At 35.1% G+C, this 23,634-nt stretch overlaps 1 protein-coding gene and 1 long non-coding RNA gene across 8 annotated transcripts in view; one reads left to right on the top strand and one right to left on the bottom strand.

The window, feature by feature from the left end:
• eeig2b (EEIG family member 2b) overlaps positions 1-23,634 on the top strand; it is a 67,254-nt gene that overhangs the window by 7,984 nt on the left and 35,636 nt on the right. For 3 of the 6 annotated variants that reach the window (XR_015517690.1, XM_087297143.1, NM_001044844.1), the window contains 6 exon segments: positions 9,564-9,684; positions 9,763-9,792; positions 11,327-11,443; positions 14,576-14,622; positions 15,398-15,501; positions 19,741-19,836. Coding sequence is in view for 4 of the 6 variants with exons in the window: in XM_087297143.1 (XP_087153269.1) it covers positions 9,564-9,684; positions 9,763-9,792; positions 11,327-11,443; positions 14,576-14,622; positions 15,398-15,501; positions 19,741-19,836 (515 nt within the window). In the remaining 2 variants the exon portion in view is untranslated. 6 annotated transcript variants of the gene reach the window in all.
• LOC147839379 (uncharacterized) lies at positions 19,442-23,494 on the bottom strand. Of its 2 annotated transcripts, none has more exons than XR_015518674.1 (2): positions 21,908-23,494; positions 19,442-20,795 (listed from the first exon to the last, which is right to left on the bottom strand). It is a non-coding gene; the product is annotated as an uncharacterized LOC147839379 (long non-coding RNA). The 2 variants fall into 2 exon arrangements; XR_015518675.1 differs by having other exon boundaries at positions 19,442-20,802; positions 21,908-23,485.

Here is a 23,634-nt window from a genome sequence, read left to right as displayed (position 1 = left end):
ATATATGTGTGTGTATGTGTGTGTGTGTGTGTGTGTGTGTGTGTGTGTGTGTGTGTGTGTGTATATATATATATATATATATATATATATATATATATTTATATATATATATATATATATATATATGTATATATGTATATGTGTATATGTTAGAACTTTCATATCTGACTCAGACATTCAGTAATTAAGAAGTGGAATATGCAGATAAATAGTATAGATTTCTATTTGCAGCCCTAAAAGAAATCTGTACAAAAATACCAAAAACTCCTTTCTCACTAGAGAGAGACATCACAAGCTCTTTGTCTGTATTCTGATGCAACATTTGTCATTCACTCTCTTTTGGAACTCCACAATACAAAGGCTTACCACAGTTAAATATTAATGTGTCAGGCAGTGAAAGTGGGCTGTCAAACTTCCCGATGACAAATTCCTCTTAAAGCAACTCTCCCACAATACACAAGCTAGAAGCCTATTCAACCCAACAAGAAAGAGAGCTCCGGACCAATGCTCCAGCAGATTAGAAGATCTAGCTTGGGCTGCATTAGTGCTTCTTTTCTCAATTATGCACTTTGCGGGGAGTTCATGAGTTTATTCTCCCTCCAGGCTCGAGTTCGCCTCCATCTGCCTGTGGTGTTTTTTTTTTAATTCAAAGAACTCCAGTTTTATTGCAGACTCCTGGGGGACAACCTAAGGAAAGAGCAGAGTGAACTAACACACTCTTGCTCTCATTTGCTCCGCTCACTATGGCAATGACATATTACAAAATTACAAAATGAAATACACTAAGTACAAAATTCAAAATAGTTGCTTGTTATGATTATAGAGTCAATGGTGCTAATAGTTGTTCTTGATTACACTATTATTGGGTCTGTTGCACATCTATCTGTGAGAATTTAACAGCTTGTTGTTCCTGTGAGAGCATTGATTTTGATTACTGTAATACAATGCATGCTCCACTAATTGTATTTGATGGACCAATAAAAATAGTACTGTGCTGTTTTTTTTTTCCCAGCGAGATAATGAGAGCAAATATGGTACTAGATTGTTTTCATTTTCACTAGAAATGCATTCCATTAGCACCTAATGCCGATGATTTCATTATTATGTCCTTTGTGTTTTCACATGATTAGCGTTTTGGTATTAATGAGTCATTGTGATGTCGCATTGTTCCAGTAAGATTAGTGAATAGTCAATGAAGCCTATATTGTGTGAGAGAGTTCGAGGCTAAACGTTATTCCTAATGGACAACTGGAAGGCAAAAGTCTGCATGCGAACTGAAGTGAAGTTATTACAAAGATAGAGGCCTCCTGTATCGATTGGAGCTCTGGCCTTGCCCGGGTTGAATGTCTGATTTATGAGTCTGCTGCTTTTCGTTTATAGTCTCAGTGCCAGTAATCTGCCTAATCATATTGGAGTCATATTACCTGACATCATCTTGTCCTTTTATTATAATTTCCAATGTTACCTTTGTGTTGTTGAGAAGGGTCAACAAAGCACGACTTTGGACTTGTAAAGGAGGTTTTTCAGCTAAAAGGAAATTGTGGTGCGATACAAACAATTTGCAATTTGATCTCCCTAACTTTCTGTCAGCAGTCACCAAAGGTGCGTCCCATACTAATTCACTATTAAACGACATTTTGTAGTATAAATAGTTTAAGTAGTGCGTTCACACTGAAAACTCTAAAAATAAGTGCACTTTAATTACTTGGATGATGCACTCATTCAACCTTTAAAATGAAGTGTGGAATGATGGACACTTCACGCATGCCATGAATATAACTGCAATTACCATCGAGAGGTGGTATAATTGCTCTCATAGGAGAATTGGAGTTATCCAACATGGGCGTCTGAAAGTTCTGCCCCTTCTGCTACGTGAGCAAAGCTGCGGTCATTAAATGTGTGAAGTAGTCAACATTCCACACAAGATTTTCCCGAATAAATAAGTGCATCATCTGGGTAATTAAAGTGCGCTTATTAAAATGATAGTTTTCAGGGTGAACGCACTACTTATGCTATTTATACTAAAAAATGGTATAGAATAGAGCATAAGTATGTGATTTGGGACGCACCTATGATTTCAACTCTCTTCATCAACACCCACATCGGCGAAGACACGCCGCGCTGCTCCTCGCTGTTTATTGCCACCTGCTCCCTTTGAAAATGAATGACTTCCCGCTGCTTTGGTGCTCTCGCCGCTTTCGGTGTGAACGTACAGTAAGATTTGTCAAGATGACTTTATTCATGGACTTAAAGTTGCTGGCTGCACTTCATTTGATGATCATCAGTGTCGTTATTAAACAAAGGTCTCTGAATTCAGTGTGTAACCAGGGTTAGGTCACTCAAAAAATGAAATTTACAGTTCATTTACTCACCCTCACACCATTTTAGCTGAATCTCTCGTACTTGGTGATTCGTATAATGCGAGAATAAAAACAAACACATACAAACAGGTCGAAATCAATTCCCCGTGGCTCTTGATTATACCCTGAGGGCTTATGAAGTGAAGCAATCGAGCTGTGCAAGAAATTGAATATTATTTACAATATTATTAGCATTTATCCAGAGCCTGGATAAACCGTCCTCAGCACACACACACAAGTGTAGTGAACATGAGCTTCTGTTTACTTGATGACGTATGCATTAAACTTGAGGTGACGAGGAGGAGGATGCACATTTTTGCCAAAATGGTTATTTGATTAACTCTTTGATGCACTAGCTATGAAATAGATATAGAAAAAATAAACGTAGACAGGTCACTTTAGACCCATGTAGTGCATCATTGGGTTAACTGTGAGTGTTGAAGAAATGGCAACTGCTTTAATTGACGCTCGCAGGCATGATTCTGATTAAAGATCTCATGTCTGAAGGCCAATTTATACTTCTGCGTCAACTGCATATGGTAAGAGCTGGGCGATATGGCAAAAATGCAATCTCAAATTATTTTCCTTATTGAACAATAATGATGTATATTTCGATAAGTTTTTAATGCTTTCAGATTTAAAAAAGTACTTTAACATTAACTGAAGCCACAATAATTAGAGGGTCCTTAAAATAGCATAACATTTTCAGCCGATATATTTTCTAAAAAATAAATGTAGATGTAGAGATGTACTGAAAATTTGGTACATCTCTAATATCAACATGCTTTGCTGCGGGATTAGATCAATATACAGTTAAAAGTCCGAGCTTATCATTGTTATTGACAAAAACTTTATCACGATTCGATATAATGTCGTTTATCGCCCCAGCCATAGTGGAAGATGTGTAGCCTTTGCACAGTAGACTGTGTAGACTGTAGCCTTCGCACAGTTGTGGCTACGCATTGCGTTATGGCAGTGCAATTCATTGAAAATTCGGTTTCGATTTTGGTTTCTAACGATTATGAACAAGCATTAATCGAGATAAACGATTATTGCATCATATACCACCCCCTTTCCAGCTGTACACGTTTGTTGCTCTGTAAAGCTCAGTTTCACTTGAAAATGATTAAAAGCATGTACTGTAATGTAACTTTTGCAGTACGGGATGCGCATCGTTCATTGATGTACATTCTAATCATACATGTTTTTACCGATGCTACACCATTCGGTCTCATTCGCCTCTGAAGTGTCTCATTCGCACACCTCAGAGATGAGCAGAGCACACACATATGTAGTCATCTTTATGTGAGCACTTCAATGGTCAAATAGGTGTCAAAACTCTGTTTAGTGATTATTCTTATTTTAACCCTCATTTGTGTAATAAACAAATGAGTTGAGAATCAAAAGACATGTGAAAGAGAAACCATTAAAGTGACAGTGCGAAATATTTCTGCTGCCGACTGTTTTATCATTATTAAACAACAAAAGGACAAAATCCCTCACTGCTCTTAACTGAAGGACTTTTGTAGCTAAAATGTTTTTCTTACAGTGAAGATGCTTAAAGCACAGTTTGTTTCATATTTTTATTCTATTGTATTTATTTCCCTTTCCTTATTTACAGGGAGGAAAATAACTGTATTTATGCAGTTGAAGTCAAAATTATAAATCCTCCTGAATTATTAGCGACTCTTTTCCACTAATTTCTGTTTAATAGAAAGAAGATTTTTTTCAACCCATTTTTAAACATAATAGTTTTAATCACTCATTTCTAATAACTGATTTTGATCTTTGCTATGATGACAGAACATAATATTTGACTAGATATTTTTCAAAGTACAAGCATTCAGATTAAAGTGCGATTCAAAGGCTTAATTAGTGTAATTAGGCAAGTCATTGTATAACAGCAGTTTCTTCTGCAGACAATCAAAAAATATATTGCTTAAGGGGGCTAAAAATATTGACCTTAAAATAGGTTTCAAAATATTTACACCTGCTTTTATTGTAGCCAAAATAAAACAACTTTCTCCAGAAGAAAAAAAAAAATTCACAGAAGGGTTAATAATTTTTACTTCAGATAATAATCGTTTTTAGTAATCGTGATTACAATTATGACCAAAATAATTGTGATTATGATTTTTCCCATAATCGAGCAGCCCTACGTTGCGTGTTGTTATTGGTCAGCTTGTTTGTGGTGAAGAGTGCGGCCGGTAGGACGAGTGTTTAACAAGTGTCAAGTCCCCTGCAAAAGCTCCAGTTAGAAACTTTTGTTCTGTTACTTTACGATTAAAGTTGTTGCACATTTGTCAGTTCCCGTCTCTTTCTTCCTTTAGTGAGTGTGAGTTTGAGCTACCTCTGCAGTCGATGTAAACTCAAACACCTGTGGAGACAGAGGAACATAGAAACCCCACTTCCTGCTAGTATTTTGAAAGTGTTTTTGCCAGAGCAACACAAAAATAATGCAGAAGTATAAATCCACGGCTGCGTGCAAGGTACAGCTGCGATCATTTGACGCAGAAGTATAAAGTGGGCTTCAGTGCATTTGCGCATACGTCATCAAGCGGCCAGAAAAACTGTTGATCTATTATCTGTTATTCAGTTGTCTATTTTGTGTATTTTTAATTTCACTATTTTCAGTTATCAATCACCCACATGAAAACATACTATAGTAATTAATAGTAAAAACTATAGTGTTTACCATACTGACACTGACACCTCCGATAGAGATGTTGCACAATCAGCTAAAATGTTGCTAGAATTACTTTTTGCGTATGGGAATTTTTTTCTGGAATGGTATGCTTCACTGGGTGCTATAATCAGTTGATGCACGAGTCTAAAACAGGCTTGAGTGCTTGCGTGCAAATATCATGGAACGACCAGAAAAACTTTTGCGTGCATGTGCAAAGAACTGTTAGCTTAGGCTGTGAATAGAAGATAGTAATACTGTAACTAATGTTTCTACATAGACCGATCTGCTAGTTTCACTTACACAAGACATGGGTCTGTCTCTGTTGAACTAGTTTGTATGTGTTTATTTTTTATAACGGTTACCATTGACTGCTTTTCTATGAATCAAAAAATACAAAAGATTCAGCTAAAATCTTCAAAGTTCTACTAAAGAAAACCTACATTTCGGGAAGACCTGAACGTGAGGGCAGGAAAGGTTCATTTTTGGGTGAACTACACCTTTAAAATTGTTTGACAGCAAGCCTAAAAATTTAAGCTTTGGTGATTTGACCTGTCATGATATCTATTTTTTGTTGTATGATATATTGCACCAAAATATATTGCAATAAATTATATTGTTGTCATTTTAAGACTATTTTATGCCACTCAATATATAATGCCAGAATTGTTTTTTAATATAGAGCTCAGTTTTTGAAATGAATGCAGATTGTTGTTTACAGTCCGTCAGCAAAGTTAAAAACACTTGTACTCTTCTGAGGTCTCTTAACACTACATGGTCATTTCCCACCCTTCTTTTGTTAAAAAGTATATTTTAAGTGTTGTAGTCCTTTTTTTAAATGAGCTGAACAAGCTTTTATAGTTTAGAGGTGTCATTGTATTGCAGGCATACAAGAAACTTCCTCATGCTCTTTATTTCCTTAGAAACCGTTTATTTCCTTTGAGATGTATAGTGTAAGTAAACAAAACCTTTCTCGTCGTTAAGGAAGAAATATGCTGTCATTGTTTGATGATGTCATTGGCCTCTGCTGCTATGGTGAGAGATTCAGAGTAGAGGGTTTTATCCAGCTGTTGTTCATCTTGAGTCAAGGTTGCTTTTTTTCTCTCAATGACTCACATGGCACTAATGCACAAGCATTATGGCAGGGAATCTCCCCAGCTGGATGGGAGGTGCATGATTATGTGTTCTTTTGGCTGTGTTTCCCACAGATGTCATTGTGGACCGATGAGGAAAATAAATGAGGATCGACTGTTTATTTACGGACAAGTGTAGTAAGCTTAAGATGGACTTTAAATGCCATATTAATAAAGACATCATAAAACATGTATAAATGTCAAATAATGAATAAATCACAAAATAACAAAACCTTTATAAATAATACATTTTTTATTTGCCATTTTTCCCTATTTATTAATAGTTTTAATTTTTTTTCTCTCTGGGTTTTCACCTTTATCGGACACGACAGTATAGAGTATTGACAGGAATGGGGAGTAGAGAGAGGGGAAGGATTGACATAGGACCGCGAGGCAGGAATCAAACTCGGGCCACTGTGATCACCGGAGTGCAGTTGTTGACCCACTAACCAATACACCACTGGCCCTGCAATTCAGTTCTCTTTTAAAAAAAATATTTGGTCATTTATTTTTAAAAGGTTAGAAATTACTGATCAAAGATGTCAGCAAAGTTTTGTATTGTTGTTTTTTTATTGAATTTTTATTTGACAGATTTAGGACAAGCTGTACAAAAATAAAAGTATCCCATATGTTTTGAAATAAAACTGGGCTTGTTTCCATTGTGGCCCTCGCTTTAAAAAAAAAAAAAAAACTAAACAAAGTATGGCTGCAAAAATACAGTTGATGCATAAAACAAACAGTGCCTCCACATTTTGAAGGGGAACAAAATTATTCACAAATATATTTATTCATTCATTCATTCATTTTCTTTTCGGCTCAGTCCCTCTTTTCAATACTTTTTATTATAGAATTTTTATATAATAAAACTCAAATAAAACATTGTATTTTAGTATGTTTCACAATATTATAAACTTAAAAATATTCAGAACTGCTGTATAAACGCAGGGTGACGCAATGGCGCAGTAGGTAGTGCTGTCGCCTCACAGCAAGAAGGTTGCTGGTTCTAGCCTCGCCTGGGTCAGTGTCTGTGTGGTGTTTGCATGTTATCCCTGCGTTCACGTGGGTTTCCTCCAGGTGCAAAGACTAATCACACTTGCAATAAAATGTCCCGAAAGATGGTTCTGGTCAATTAAGGCACTGGTTGTCATGCTGACATAGGTGCAGATCTACATTTTTGTAAAGAGTATGTTTTTAGACAGTATTTTAATGCTGGGCGTGTCATTGTGATTGACAGTTGTGATTGACAGTTTTTCAAAGCTAAGCGTCGGGAGGAGATGGTGTGTTGTTAATAATACATTTCTGTGTTATTTTACCATGGTAAAATTACTTGTTCAGCAGTAAAATATACTCTCTGACCTAAAGGTCAGGGCTTTATGGTGGAACACTGATTATTTGGTAAGGTCAGGGCTTTATCGGGCTTTATTAGTTTGCTGATATATGCCTAACCATGACGCGGAAAATACAGGTGATGGATATCTAGCAGTAATTCTCTTTATGGGTCTGAAATAATAATTAGGAAGACAAACTAATGTTAGCCCATCTCCACATCGATCTCCTGTAACGTTATTTGAACTTGATTTAAAGGACATCTCTGTCATTCTGAGTTTCGGGATGTTGTCGAGTTAATTTGCTGTAATAAAATATTAATGTTCTAGAAACTAAATCTTCTGTAAATGTTATCATTTATATACACCGTTTATTTATTATATACACCGTTGGCTTTTTATTTGAAATATCCTAATAAACATTAAAATGAATGTAAATTCCTCTTTGCCAGATATAATGAAGACATCGAATAAACCAAATAAAAACGGAGGTAAAAAATGTTAAACACTATACAAGGGATGTTGCAGCAGCTGATAGACATCGGTTATGTATTAATACTGCAAAGTTTATTGTACAAAATGACGAGGATTGTTTTATATAGTGCAGGGATGGGAAGGGATGTGTAAATATACTGTTGATATTAAGAGATCTTGCTGTATTTATCTTTTAAACGCATGATTGATTGTTCCCTCATGTTAAATCGTTATCTATGGTGTGTATATTTTAGGTCCTGTTGATTGCTAGTTATAAATAAAAGCCTTTCTAAAAATGTATGTGTTGTTTATATGTTATTGTTCATGTTTTACAAAGGTTAGTTTTACCCCTATGAAGTTAAATAACAAATGCCAACAACCATGTTATAAGATAAATATTTTTTTTGTGCTCATATTAGTCTAACTCAGGCTAGAGTGTATAAAAGATGGTTTATTTCTGCAGTCCACCATAGCTTGTTTTTCTTAAATTATAACAGCTTACATCACACAGTTTTCAAATTGTATATTACTACGTGTTTTTAAATGTAAGTGCTTATATTTATATTAGCAAGCCTTTTGTTATGCAGATTTTTGTAGTGCAGATACTGGCGGTCAAGTGAGAAGTTCGGGGGGCGTGGTTGATTTTACATCAAGCGTTTGGTTGGAAGTTTGATCCCGTGGCTCCGCCTCTGGCTCCATCTTGCTGTCCTTCTGCGCATGCACAGGCTCTAATTTCAGCAGTGTTTTGTAACAGTTTGTGCCTGTCATGAGGCGTTTTGCCTTCAAAGTGTTCAATGGGGAAAGGGGCTATCACGTCGTCCATATTTTTTACAGTCATTGGTTCAGATAATGTAAAAAATCAAATTTTACATGCAATGCTACTTGACTGAAGGCAAAGAGCACAACACATGGCTTCAAAATGATGAATCTTCTAACCTGATTTTAATATTTCATGTTCATTCATGTAAAGCTGCTTTGGTATAATCTGCCTTGTAGAAAGCGCTGTACAAATAAGGGTGATTTAGTCGAATTTAACATCCAATCTTTGTGTTAACAGCCCTGTCCTTCAGCTTCAACAGGGAAAAAATGACTAATCCTGAAATTGACATGATTCTAGCATTACGTTCACTCTATTCCATGTGTGTAGCAGCATCACAATTTCCCTGAAGCTCATTTCATGGACTGGTATCTCTCCAGAAGCCCTCTGGGTCTCATTCGTCTGCAAACATCTGTCTAATTAGGAAGCCGAACACCTGCACGGGGATGTCCATTTACAGATGGGAAATTAATTAAACGTCTTGTTGACTGTATGACCTTCTGACTCCAGGCTTTAATTATGTCAGACTCTTTTTAATTCAGTCGACTTGAAGTTGAAGTGAGTGTTAAAATTACTCCATTGTAATGAGAATGATTGTGACTCATCTTGTTGTGAAATCATTTCTAAATGTCCCCGAGGAGCAGTGATGCAGAAACTGTCCACCCCTGTTGAATTTTGCAAATGCGGATCAGACGGACTGTTTTGGATGTGTGTGTGTTTGTTTTTAAAATCGTATTTATGGTGTGTGTATGTGTGTGTTTGCATTCACAGGGAGACGGTCCAGGCAAACTGTGTACACTGGAGAAAACGATTTTCCTTTCCCTGTAAAATGAGCGCTAACGCTGGAACTGGAGTCCTTGACCCATGTGTGTGTCGAGTTTCGGTCAGAAAGGTACAAACAATCTCTCTTTTGGTTTACAATAAATGGTTTGATGCTAAAATAATGAGAATGACTTCTTTTTTTTTACAGGAACTTAAAGGTGGAAAGACTTATGCGAAGGTAATCTATTCCTGTGAAGTTGTTATTATTAAAAATACAAACACTATTTACAGTGCTCAGCATATTTGAGTACTCCACATTTTGAAAATGAATATTTTAATCCATTTCTCAGTAAACATAGACAATGTATTTTAGTGGATTTAAACAAAAAATTTTTTTGCTTCCTTTTCCTCTTTTAAATTTGTATTTAATATTTTTCTATGACATATACATTTGGGTGTACTTGTTATCATAAGTTATTTTGTTAGATCAGCTCCAGATTTGGCTTCAGTACTGACTAATCTAATGTATATGAACAAATATAATATTGTATAGCGTCCTATTAAAAATATTAATTTGAAAGATAGATTTGTGTGGGGTGTACTTGTATATGCTGAGTGATCATTGTATATTTGTGTGCTTGCATGACATGATGTGCAGTGTGTGCCATGCTGTAAGTTTTCAACACTTTTTTTTTTTAAAGAATTTTCTATTTTTCTTGTAATTAATTTACATGTGGTTCTTTATAATAACTCGATTTCTAACATGAAATAAGTAAAAAGGAATTACAGCTTCATCTCTATAACATTCTAAGAAATAATAACAATTCCGATTTATATCACACAATTCTGACTTTTGCCATAAAATGTTGCCATAAACTTTGAACTGTTGACAAAAAGCCAGAACTGCGAGATATACATCAGAATTGTGAGAGGGTCATGATTTTAACATTATTTATTGTAATTCTGAATTAAAAATTCTGGAATTGTGACATTAAAAATGGAAGTTTAAAGCTCAAAATTGTGAGATTGCAGCACACAAATGAGAGACATGAACTGTACATTCTTAAAAGAAAAGTATGGACTATGAAACTGGGAAAATTGAATAAAAATGTTTTTTTTTTATTTTTTTTTATTTTTTTTTGATTAAGGCTTTGTTGATTGCTTAAAACTTCATGTTAAACTTCATGTTATGTTTCATTCCGCTGTGGTGACCACAGATTACTAAAGGGAATAAGCCGAAAAGAAAATGAATGAATTATATTATATTATATTATATTATATTATATTATATTATATTATATTATATTATATTATATTATATTATATTATATTAAACATAACGTCAACATCAAATGATAATTGTGTTATATATAATATATTATTTTATTATGTCAGCTACAAAAAAAATATTATTGAAATTGGTGCTAAAAACAAAAGAATTTCAATATAAATGAATCATCTAAAATCCTCATGGTGAACACAAATGAACAATTTCACTTTCATGAATGGAAACTAACACAGGCCATTGCTAATTCATCAAATAGACAGTTCTGTAGAGGATTATAAAATATTGATAGCAAAGGCACAGCTGAAAATAGATCACACCGGAACATTGTGTTTGTATGTAATACTGTTTGTGCATGAGCTGGGCACTTCTGTTCATAAAAGCATTAACCTCTTTACTTTTTTTTTACTCAAAAGCTCTAGTACCTTTTAAATGATTTAAAGTGAATGTCTAAACTTAACGTGTGCTGTTTTGGCTCTTCGCATAGCTGGGTTTTGCTGATCTCAACCTGGCCGAGTTTGCAGGATCGGGTAGCACCACACGCAGGTGTCTGTTGGAGGGTTACGACACCAAAAACACTAGACAGGACAACTCCATCCTTAAGGTATGAAGACAATCAAGTTTCCTCATATGATCTTTTCAGCTAAATCCATTCATGCTTGTGTTTATTAAACTTGTGTTTCTTAAGATAGTAGTGGTGCTCGCTGCTAAAGTGATGATGCCATTAGTCACTTTTAGGTGGCCCAAACTAATTCCTCAACCTTAGATTTGTGTACATGTTTTAAAGAATTAAGAGTTAAGGCTGATTTATACTTCTGCGTCAAACGCCGGCGTATGCTACGTCGCTGACGCATAGCCCTTCGCCGTGGCCGTCACTGACATGCACCTCTCAAAAAATGTAACTACACGTCGCAACGACGGGTAGCGTAAGCTCTGTGATTGGTCGGCTTGGTAGCGCTGACGAGTCTGGGCGGGACCGAGAGCCGCGCGAATGGCACGAGCGATTGTTTACAAGTGTGGAGTCCCGTGAAGGAGCTCCGGATGGAAAGTTTTGTTTTGTGTTTACCTCATAGTTAAAGTTGTTGCACGTCCGCCGGTTCCTGCCTCAAAATGAGTGAGTTTGAGCCACTTGTACATCCCGGAAGTGTTCAGGAAAAGCAAAAAAGCCGCGAAGAAACTCGACACAGACAAACATTAACACCTTACTGCCAACTAGTGTTTCGGAAGTGTTAATGCAGACCAACAGAGACAGCGCGCAGAAGTATAAATGCACAGCCACGCGCGTTGCATGCGCCATGGGTCACGCTGGTCACCTGACGCAGAAGTATATATCAGGCTTTACAATAAAATTTATATTAAAAAAAATGTGCATATTGTTTTTGAATAAAAGTAACTATTTTTTTAGTATTATTTAGAAATTCTTTTGGGTGCACTCTTTGAAAATATATTTTTTGGCCTATGCTTGCATTGGATAATATACTGACACAACTCTGATCAATAGTAATAAGCAATTAAAATAATAATGATAGCCTATGGATAAAAGGTCGATCAGGTTGTTATGATGTCTGTTAAAGAGTTAAAGCAGGGGTGTCCAAATTTGGTCCTGGAGGGCCGGTGTCCTTCAGATTTTAGCTCCAACTTGCCTCAACACACCTGCAAGAATGTTTCTAGAAAGCCTAGTAAGAGCTTGAATAGCTGGCCCAGGTGTGTCTGATTGGGGATTCAGGACACCGGTCCTCCAAGACCGAGTTTGGACACCCCTGGGTTAAAGATTACTTTTTGAAATTAATGTTTTACATAATTATATATATATATTTGTGTATTCCATTTTATTTTCACAAGTTCTTATTTTGAAGGTTTAGTTTGTTAATGGTTTTTGTAAATATCTGTGTAGCTTTTATCCGTTATTTTCTTTTATTTGTAAGGAAAATTATGCTTTAACAAATACGTTTACTTTTAAATTTTCTTTTTAAGATTATTTTCTGTAATTTTATGATTTTAGTTTAGTAATTTTTTATAATAACCTTTGTATGCAACAGCCGATAATTCAATATGAAATGTAAAAATTGTAAATGTAAAATGTAATAAATATTATTCGAGCAATGCCGTGCAAATGTCCGAGCAGTTCCATGCAAATGCCAACCTTACCATGAAAAAAAATAAAGTTTTGACCAATATAGGGGGACCCTTTCAGGGTTTTTTGTTTAGGCTTGTATTTTACAGTACTGTAAAAATACTCCAAAATGTATCAGTCAATGTTTTCAAACAATTATATTTGATTTACCAAAGTCACACAAGTGCCAATTTTACATCTGTCACATCCATAATAGAGAGATGTCACATCTATAACAAAGCTTTTTCCTCATAAATTCAACAATGTTAAATAATATATATATATTTTTGTTCTATAAAGAGCCAACTCTTATCCTTTTGACTAGTATTATTTCATTTGGGTTGTGCAGTGTAATTCACAGAATTTCTACAAACTATGTTGTAAACTGTAAACTAACAAATCTTTTTGGTTAAATCCATAACGCATAGGGCTGTGTGAAATTTCGAAAAATAATCGAAATCGACATTCGGAACCTATAATCATTTAAATTTTCCAGAACGATTTTTAAAATTACTTTCTCTACTGCATTTAGAGTCACATGACCACACTCTGTTAAAGGCTGCGGCTGATTTATACTTCTGTGGCCACTTTTCAGCCACATCTGATCTCTGGTCATGTAGGACGATGTTCCTATTCTACTACGCTACACTACACTACACTGAAGATGATTGGGAGCTGCACCTGACATGCCTTGAGGCGGCATATTTTCTATTACATTAAAAATTATTATTTACATTCAATTATTTGTTTGCAGAAAATGCAAGAAATGCACTACAAAATATTTTCAAGATATACAAGAGTTATACGAGAGTTATTTTATTTAAAAGAGGTACTGCTTATTTTCTACTTTTAATACGAAAAACACTGAAAATAATTTATTTTGTTTCTAAAAGTGCAAATTATTTAGGCAATGTGTGCTTTATTTCAGTTGATGTTCAATAATAATCATAGATAGTAGATAGTGTATGTTTCCTTCAATTATGTTTAAAACCATGTAATGCACCTTTCTTCTCTTACTTGTAATATGTGAGCATATTTAACTGCACAAAACTTGTCCGTGAACTGTTAGGGCAAAGATAAATGACTAAAATAATCACTCATTAATCGTAATCTAGTTAAAATGTCCAATTAATTGAGATTTTAATTTTAGCCTAAATCGCCCAGCCCTATTAGCGCATTATAATTTTTCTCATTTAAAATCAAAATAATGTTTATGTTTGTCTGTTACCCTGATGAAGGCAGACTTCTGCCGAAACGCATAGGTTTTTAGAGATTTAGCCATGTGAATAAAGGCTTTTTTAAATTTTTCACTTTATTCGAGTGCCTTGGACTGATTCTTGTTGCTGTTTTGAAGAATCCCTTACCCAAAGAGCACCGACCATACATTTGAGCTTACCCCAGAGCGCTTTTTGTTTGTTTTTTCTGGATTAATGTTTATGTTGTTTAGAAAAATGATATCAGATTTTTCAATATAATGTTGTTTTAAGTTTTTACTGCAAATGTCACATCCATAATGCTGGAATTGCTCATTTATCATTTTTGCTTTAATAAGGGCCAAACATTATTTATCACATGTCAGACACTTCCAGTTTTCTTACTTGTTTGTCATTGTGTTTCCTGCAGGTGATTATTAGCACACAGCTGATGTCCGGAGACCCCTGTTTCAAAACGTGAGTCTTACTCTTTATACCCGTCAATGTTAGAATTTGATTGCTGACACTACTGAAGTAATACAGTATTGCCATATGGTTGTGAAAAAAGGCCTAAATGTTTCTGCTATCAGATCTGTGTTTATATTTATATTTAGCCAAAGACCCAGAGAGACCTTTTCCGGTTGAACATTTGAGAGTGCTGTTGTAGTATTTGCTCAGAAACGGCTTGTTTGTTTGTGTGTGTGTGTGTGTGTGTGTGTGTGTGTGTGTGTGTGTGTGTGTGTGTGTGTGTGTGTGTGTGTGTGTGTTTGTGTGTGTGTGTGTGTGTGTGTGTGTGTGTGTTTGTGTGTGTGTTTGTGTGTGTGTTTGTGTGTGTGTGTGTGTGTGTGTGTGTGTGTGTGTGTGTGTGTGTGTGTGTGTGTGTGTGTGTGTGTGTGTGTGTGTGTGTATCTATGTGTGTTGGGAAGGAGTGTGAATGAGTGCTCTGGGGAAATCAGGGTTTTGAACACAGATTTGCATATTGGAAACCAACACTGTCCTCCTACACATGTAACCACACTGCAGCTCACATTGTGCGTGAAGGAAAAAACCTGCTGAAAACATTTGTGTGGGTTGAAGCATGGAGAGAGAGAGGAAGAGGATGGAGTTTGGGGATTCTAGGGGGCTGCTTTTTGGACTACTGTCAGTGGGTGGATTGAGATGGCTTAATTCTTTAATGCTGTATTTTTTTTTAAACTGTTCATTTAAAATCCTTTTAACCATATTCTTGATTACGGGTTCTTTCATGCATCAGGCCTCCGTCAACTGCCACCGTAATAGGCATTCAGGGAGATCCTGAGGGCCTACTGGAAGACAGGAAAGGAGGAGACACACAAAAACCTTTTCTGAGCCTCTCAGGTAAATGTTACACACCATACAGGTATGTAGTTATTTGGTGTCTGAACTAGGGCTGTGCGATCATTGGGTTTTAGTAAAAAGAAACTGAAAAGATTAACTAACTCCATCTTTTATTTAAATTTGCTTGTATGTGTTTATGTGTGTGTGTGTGTGTGTATATATATATATATATATATATATATATATGAAAATAAAACAATAGTAAGTTATTGCATTAATTATTTCCTGGTTCCTTCGTGATGTTTATTCATGTTGTAACGGCTGCAAACTACTCTGAAAGTACTTTGTTGTTGCCAATTTCCAGTTTGTTTTATTGTGGGCTTTCTGCATAGTCCGGTTGCACAATTCTGATTGGGCAGAATGAAAGTGTGCTCACTGGTAAGACTGTCATACATAGACGGCAGTCTTGCATTTGCTCTGGGTGGGGGAAATTATATAATACATAATATATTTCATATCACAGCAATTGCAATTAGCTAATCGTAACGTTTCAAATTGCGATTGCAATTCGATTTCGATTAATCGCACAGCCCTAGTCTGAACAAAAAAGTATGGATGCATCAAAATAATTAAAATTAAATTAAAATAATTAAAATTCCAAAACCGAAAATTCTGGATGCACTTGATAAAAAAAAAAATGTTTTGCAATAAATGGGCAAGGATTAATTGTGATTAATTTCATCCCAAATAAAAGTTTGTTTTGACATTTTATATGTGTGTGTACTGTGTATATTTATTATGTTTATATAAATACATATATTTGAGAAAATGATTGTTTATATTTAAATATAAAACATATATGTATATGATGCAAATTAAATATACATTTAAATATGTAACAAGATTGTTTAGAATAGTTTTTTAATGTATGTGGATGTATCACATATACATAATAATTATATATATATATATATATATATATATATATATATATATATATATATATATAATATCAAAACAAACTCTTATGTCGGATGTGATTAATCATGATAAATATTTGCCCAGCAATAAATATTTATTAAATTTGATTAAATAATAACTTAAATATAGTGATTATTGTTGTTATTTTTTAAGATCAAACAAAAAAAAATAGGAATGCAGAGAAATAAAAATGAAAAAGCCCCAACGAAACTAAAAAAATTCTGGATGCGGAAAACCAAAACCAAAAATGTTTTTTAATAATGATGAATTATTATATTAGATAATATAAAGTACTTAGTAAGACTTTTTCAATTTAACCCTGTAACTTAATATAACACAAGCCAATAAAATAACCATATTTTATTGTAAGGAAAGTTAAAAGTTTTAACGTGGCAACCCATACTCTGAAAATGTGCTCTGCATTTAATCCATTCAGGTGCACACACACTGCAGTGAACACACTCAGAGCAGCGCAACCTTCTGATTTCAAGTCCAACACTAACCATAGGGGCAGTGACATTAATATTTAATAATCTTTGGCATGGTACAAAATATGCAGCAGCAAAATACGCAGACCTTGTTTTATAACATTTGTCTTTTACATGTGTTTAATTGTGTTTGCAATTCTTATATTTTCATGCTTAAATATTTTTAGTTGCTTTAATGAACTGTTTAAATCATTAAATTCTTATCAGTTCTGCAATTTAAGAACAGGACTGTATGTTTGATTTGATACTGCTGAGCTTGAACGGGAGCTTGAAAGAGTGCTCTCTCTTCCCCTACTTTTCCTTTTATCCTTTCTTTGCCCTCATACATGCTGCGTGCCTTTCCTGTCCAGAGCCCAGCGAAAGCATCAGTCTTTAATGTATAATTCAGCCGCTTGCTGCTCTTGCCTCTGCTTTTATAAGGATATATACTTGTGATGTGGAGCGGGAATACACTTCATAACATGGGATTAGTAGAAGTCCCAGTGCCGCTTTCATAGTAATAACTGAACAGTATTAAAGCCATATTAATATTCATATTAGCCTATTTAATCCAAAAGTTCAATGGAATACAAGACGAGTTGCCAAAATTGGCGTATGGTTAGAGGCGATTAATGAATTAATAAGCATCGCCATTTGTTCAGAAAGACACTTTGAAGAGATAGTAGCCGTGCTGCTCATTTAAATATGAATTCACATTAGATACTAAATTTAATTCTTTGTAGATGGGATAATTGTTTGTTAATTTTTGTTTGTGGGGTCATTTGGGCTGGGATAAGGGTAATGTTATAGTTGTTTACATAGGCTCACAGGCCATTTTATTAGGTACACCTGTCCAACTGCTTATTAATGCATATTTCTAATCAGCCAATCACATGGCAGCAACTTAATGCATCTAGGCATGTACATGCTCAAGACGATCTGCTGCAGTTCAAACCGAGTGTCAGAATGGGGAAAAAAAGAGATTTAAGTGACTTTAAAAGTGGCATAGTTGTTGGTACCAGGCAAGCTGGTCTGAGTGTTTCAGAAATGACTGATATACTAGGATTTTCAAGCACAACCATCTCTAGGGTTTACAGAGAATGGTCAGAAAATGAGAAAATATCCTGTGAGTGGAAGTTCTGTGGGTACAAATGCATTGTTGATGCCAGAGGTCAGAGGAGAATGGCCAGACTGGTTTCAGCTGAAAGGCAACAGTAACTCAAATAACCACTCATTATAACTCTGAATGGACAACACATCCAACCTTGAGCATCAGACCACACCGGGTGCCACTCCTGTCAGCCAAGAACAGGAAACTGAGGCTACAGTTAGCTCAGGCTCATCTAAATTGGACAATAGAAGATTGGAAAAACGTTGCCTGGTCTGAGTTTCGATTTCTGCTGCGACATTCGTATGGTAGGGTCAGAATTTGCATTAACAACATAAAAGCATGGATCCATCCTGCCTTGTATCAACGGTTAAGGCTGGTGGTGATGTACAGTAATAGTGTGGGGGATATTTTCTTTGCACACTTTGGGCACATTAGTATCATTAGTATTGGGTATTAGTATTGGGCATATTAGTACGCCACAGCCTACCTGAGAATTGTTGCTGACCATGTCCATCCCTTCATGACCATCGTGTTTCTTGAACATGACAATGAGTTCACTGTACTCAAATGGCCTACACAGTCACCAGAACTCAATCCAATAGAGTACCAAATGATGTGGTGGAATGGGATTTTCACATCATGGATGACAAATCTGCAGCAACTGCATGATGCTATTAAGTCAATATGGACCAAAACCTCTGAGGAATATAGTAAGTACCTTGTTAAATATATGCCACAAATGATTAAGGCAGTTCTGAGGGCAAAAGTGGGTCCAACCCGGTACTAGTAGGTGTACCTAATAAAGTGGCAGGTGAGTGTATGTTTAAAACCAAAACCTTATATTATATATTTCACATGTCATGTACCTACTGTTTATCCAAGTATCTGCTTAATAATATTAATAATGAAATACTGAATTAAAATTTTCTTTTCTCATTTAGAGTATTTCCAAATCTGACATATTAGTTAGTATGAGCATCACACTCGTGTAGATGTTGGTTATTGATTTGACCTATTATATTTGTTAGCTTTAAGCCCACGCTAGCCAATGGAATTTGAGTTATTTATGTATTATTATTGTATTTGAATAATGCAGTAATGAACCTGCTTTTTTATGTTTAGATTTATTATATGCTTAGCTAATAAAGTCCTCATCACTACAATAAAAAAACCCACTCATTTTAATGCACCACCTGCTGTCAACTAAAATTAGCTTGTAGCAGATCAAAGATGTGTGCTGTGACGTAAACATAATGCTGATTTAAAAATATCTCATACCCTAACTTCCTGTTTTAATCGAAAACATGCCAGCAAAGGAACTAAAACTGGGTACTTGACAAGCATTTTAAAAGGCTACAACCATCAAATAGATGCATTTTGCTGTCTACATTTCAAATTTCCTACTATGAACAACATTTCTATTATCTGTAATATTTAAAAAAAAAATTAAGCTAGATGTTGTAGTTTTAAAAAAGTTATTTAGTAAATATGTTCATGTATTACATAAAAACTAATTGCATTTGAGCAAGTTTGAAGTCCATTCTAACTCTTATCAGGGTATAATTATATTGGACGTTCACCAAAAAATAGATTTTAAGAACCATATTAAATACTCGTTGAACAAAAAAGCGACTGTCTATAGATTTTAATTAGAAAAGGATCAGTTTAGATTGGCATTGAATCTCGTAAAGCGATTAAGCAGCTTTAATTAAGACTGAACTGAATCCCTTATGTCCACAGAGACATCAGGGAAGTGCAGTTCTCTGCCTGATGAGCTGGGGCTCTGCGGACACTCTCGAACGTCCAGTTATGCTAGTCAGCAGTCCAAAGTTTCAGGTAGGCTTTCCTTTTTCCACTGTTTCCTCTCTGATGTGACTCATTGTTCTTTCTCGACTTGAATGCATGCCTGATTAGCATTGTCTGCTATACCCCTGGCTGTAACACCATCAGGCTGTCAATCAATGTGCTGGTATTGCAAGATGATTAAAGCATATAGTAATTCAGAATGAATGCTGCATGTGATGTGTTTGCAGTCGGTGTAATGAAATGAGTATGTGTGTGAACTAATATACCTCATCAATTAATTTACACAAAGGGTACACTTTGGTATGTAAGTATTAGGGACAAATACCATGTTTTGTTTTGGATGGCTATTGGACCTGGGGTTCTGAAATGCATCAAATGTCTTTGTAATTTCTCTATTATGGGGTGATTTTTATTCTTACCTAAAGGTCTTGAACATACTCTTTATGTTTATCTATTCATTCATGGCCTAGTCCTTTTATCAGGGATCGCCACGGCGGAAAAAATCACAAACTTATCCAGCACATGTTTTACACAGCGGATGCTCTTCCAGCTGCAACCCAATACTGGGAAACATTCATACACACTTATTCACTCACACTCATACACCACGGGCAATTAATTTATTCAGTTCACCTATAGCACATGTCTTTGGACTGTGAGGGAAACCGGAGCACCTGGAGGAAACCCACATGAACACAGGGAGAACATGCAAACTCCACACAGAAATGGCAACTAGCCCAGCAGGGACTTGAACCAGCGAGCTTCTTGCTGTGAGGCGACAGTGCCAACCACTAAGCCACCATGTCACCCCCTTGTTTTGTACAATACTTAAAAATTGAATAAAATTGAACTGTTATGAACGTTTACTGTAGCTTTTGGTAAAGTAACACATCCAGGTAGTTCTAAATGTTCTAATTATATCAACCTTATTTCTTTGCATGGTATTAAAAGTGATGCAAAATATCTATCTATTAAAAGAACAAAAAAAACTTTAAACTTAATTTAGTGCTGGGCAAGCATTAATTGCGATTAATCACATCCAAAATAAAAGTTTGTTTTGACATAATATATATGTGTGTGTGTGCTGTGTATATTTATTATGCATTTTTAAATACACACATGCATGCATATACACTACCTGACAAAAGTTGTGTCACCTATCCAAGGATTTTAGGAACAACAAATAATAACTTGACTTCTTGTTGATCATTTGGTATCAGAAGTGTCTTATATGAAAGGTAAAGGCCTCTAAATTATGCTTATTTGACCAAAATAAAATATGATCATGCCTTGATTTTTAATTATTTAATTAGGACCGTAAGGTCTGACTTTGCTTAGACAAAAGTCTTGTCACTTAACAAAAATAATGTACAGTATAGAATATAAAGTCATGATGCAGTGGAAACAAGAATTAATATTGTGTCTGACTCCCATGAGCTTGACTGCATCCACACATGTCTGCATTGACTCATATCACTTATTAATAAAGTCATCTGGAATGGCAAAGAAACAGTTCTTGCAGGACTCCCAGAGGTCATCAAGATTCGTTGGATTCATCTTCAATGTCTCCTCCTTTATTTTACCCCAGACATGCTTAATAATATTCATCTCTGGTGACTGGGCTGGCCAATCCTTGACCTTCTTTGATTTCAAGAACTTTGATGTGTAGGCTGAAGTATGAGAAGCGTTATCCTGCTTAAGAATTTTCCCTCTCCTATGGTTTGTAACGTAATCAGCAGCACAAATGTCTTGATACCTCAGGCTGTTGATGTTGCCATCCACTCTGCAGTTCTTGTGCACATGATGAATGTAATCCCAAACCATGATTTTTCCTTCACCAAAATTGATGGATTTTTTTTTTAACAATCTAGAGTGTATGCAGATCTGTAAAATCTACCTTCTGCCAAATGATCAACTAGAAGGCAAGTTATTATTTGTTGCTCTATTTATATAAATGTTTATTTATCTCCAGATATAAAAAATTATGTGTAGACAATACAAATTCTATATAACCTTAAATTTCTATGTAACAAAATAGCTTTGTTTTTATGTATGTGGGTATCACATATAATACACACAAGCATATTATGTCAAAACAAACTTTTTTTTTTGGATGCAATACATTTTTGCCCATACTGATTTATTTTGACCTTTTAAAGTTTGAAAATTAACAATTGAATGACCTTTTTTGATCGTTTGCTGAACAAGGCATTTTTAAGAGTCTTCAAGCCGTTTTGTTCTCAGTTTGTGGCAAAGTGCTGTTTGCCTTATTAAATAATCTGAAATTGGGCTCTTAGAAAGATTCTGGCCATCACAAAAGAGCTGGATTAAATGTCCTGAGTCTAATTTGATAACACCACTTCCTCTGGTACTTCCAGAGAAGAGACAGCACTCAGTCCTTATTCCATTAAGCCATTCTCTTCGATTCAGTTACACATCGCTCACGCTGACCTTTTGCATTAGAGCATCTCAAAGTGTAAAGTTAGCTTTACAGTCAAACAAAGCAAACAGAAGTGCTCATTATGTCTAAGTTTGCATTTGTGGGAGGATATTGGTACGCCACTAGCTGCCTGTATACTAGCATTAACACTATCGGAAGCTCCTAAGCTTGACAGTAACCTGAATAGCATGTGTGGGAGGGGGGACGTTAAATGTCCCGTCAATAAAAAATTGATTGATTAATCTGTGAAGGTGTTTAAAGTGTAGGCTGTGAGTTACCAGGGAAGGAGTGCCTTTTCTAAAAGGTTTGTCATTTACTGTGATTGCAATGAAATTTTGGTCCATTGAAAGCCAGTTCACACAAAAACCTCAGATAGATACTGTTTAAGATAGATACTGTAAGATTACTTAGAAAATATAATTTCTGTAAGATTACTCGGAAAACACATTTCTAAAGGTGCTGTTGACTCTTGACGTGATTTTCACCAGATAAAACCAAAGAAATGCATATATGAAAAGACAACAAATCTAATTACTTTACAAATGAAGTTGTGTAATTAAGTGAAATGACATAGGAAAAAAACATTGAACACATAAGGAAAGGGAGCAGAATGCCCAGACAGCATCTGAAATCTCTCAGTTGTTCTTCAGCAACCCTCCTTCATCATCGTAAATTAATATTAGCTGGTTCAATCCAACATCTACATTATCAGGATGATGATGATGAAACCAGGGTGGACATTTCAGTAAGACAATGATTCAAAACACAGCCAAGGAAACTTGCAAATGGCTTCAGAAAAAGAAAATCAAGCTGTAGAATGGCTCAGCCAATCACCTGATTGAAAATACAATCAATCCAATTGAAAATACAAAATAAAGATCAGATTGGATAAACAAAACCCACAGAACCATCAAGATTTTTAAACTCTGAAGTTTGTGAAAAAATCACACCTGAGCAATCCATGTGACCGTATTCTCCATACATCTTTAAACTGCCATCACAAAACGTATATTTGCTGAGTGCCTGAATAAATGAGCTAAAATATTGCAAATTTTACATTTAAAAATAAAATGGTAAAAAAAATGGTACTTTAATGGTATCGGAATGAAATATTGCCATTTTAATTCATTTTTGTCCAGAAGGTCCACAGTGTACCGTAACTATTTTCAGTACTTAGTTCATTATAGATTTATAAAAAAGAAATGATAATTAAATATTAATGTTTTGATATTTACAGCTAAAATGATTAAAAAATTCAAATGAAAAACAAAAATTGAAGTCTTCTGAAAAGACACAGTTGCTAAATAAGACTATTTTTGTCTCTTTATGAAACGGAATAATATGAGTATATATAGATGATGTGTACATGTACAAATGCAATAAGTGTA

This window comes from Danio rerio, chromosome 20, assembly GCF_052040795.2.
Source record: "Danio rerio strain M-AB ecotype USA chromosome 20, GRCz13ab, whole genome shotgun sequence".
In the NCBI taxonomy this organism is placed as follows: domain Eukaryota; kingdom Metazoa; phylum Chordata; class Actinopteri; order Cypriniformes; family Danionidae; genus Danio; species Danio rerio.
Note: the sequence above shows the minus strand (reverse complement) of the source record. Positions and strands in the feature narration are given on the sequence as shown.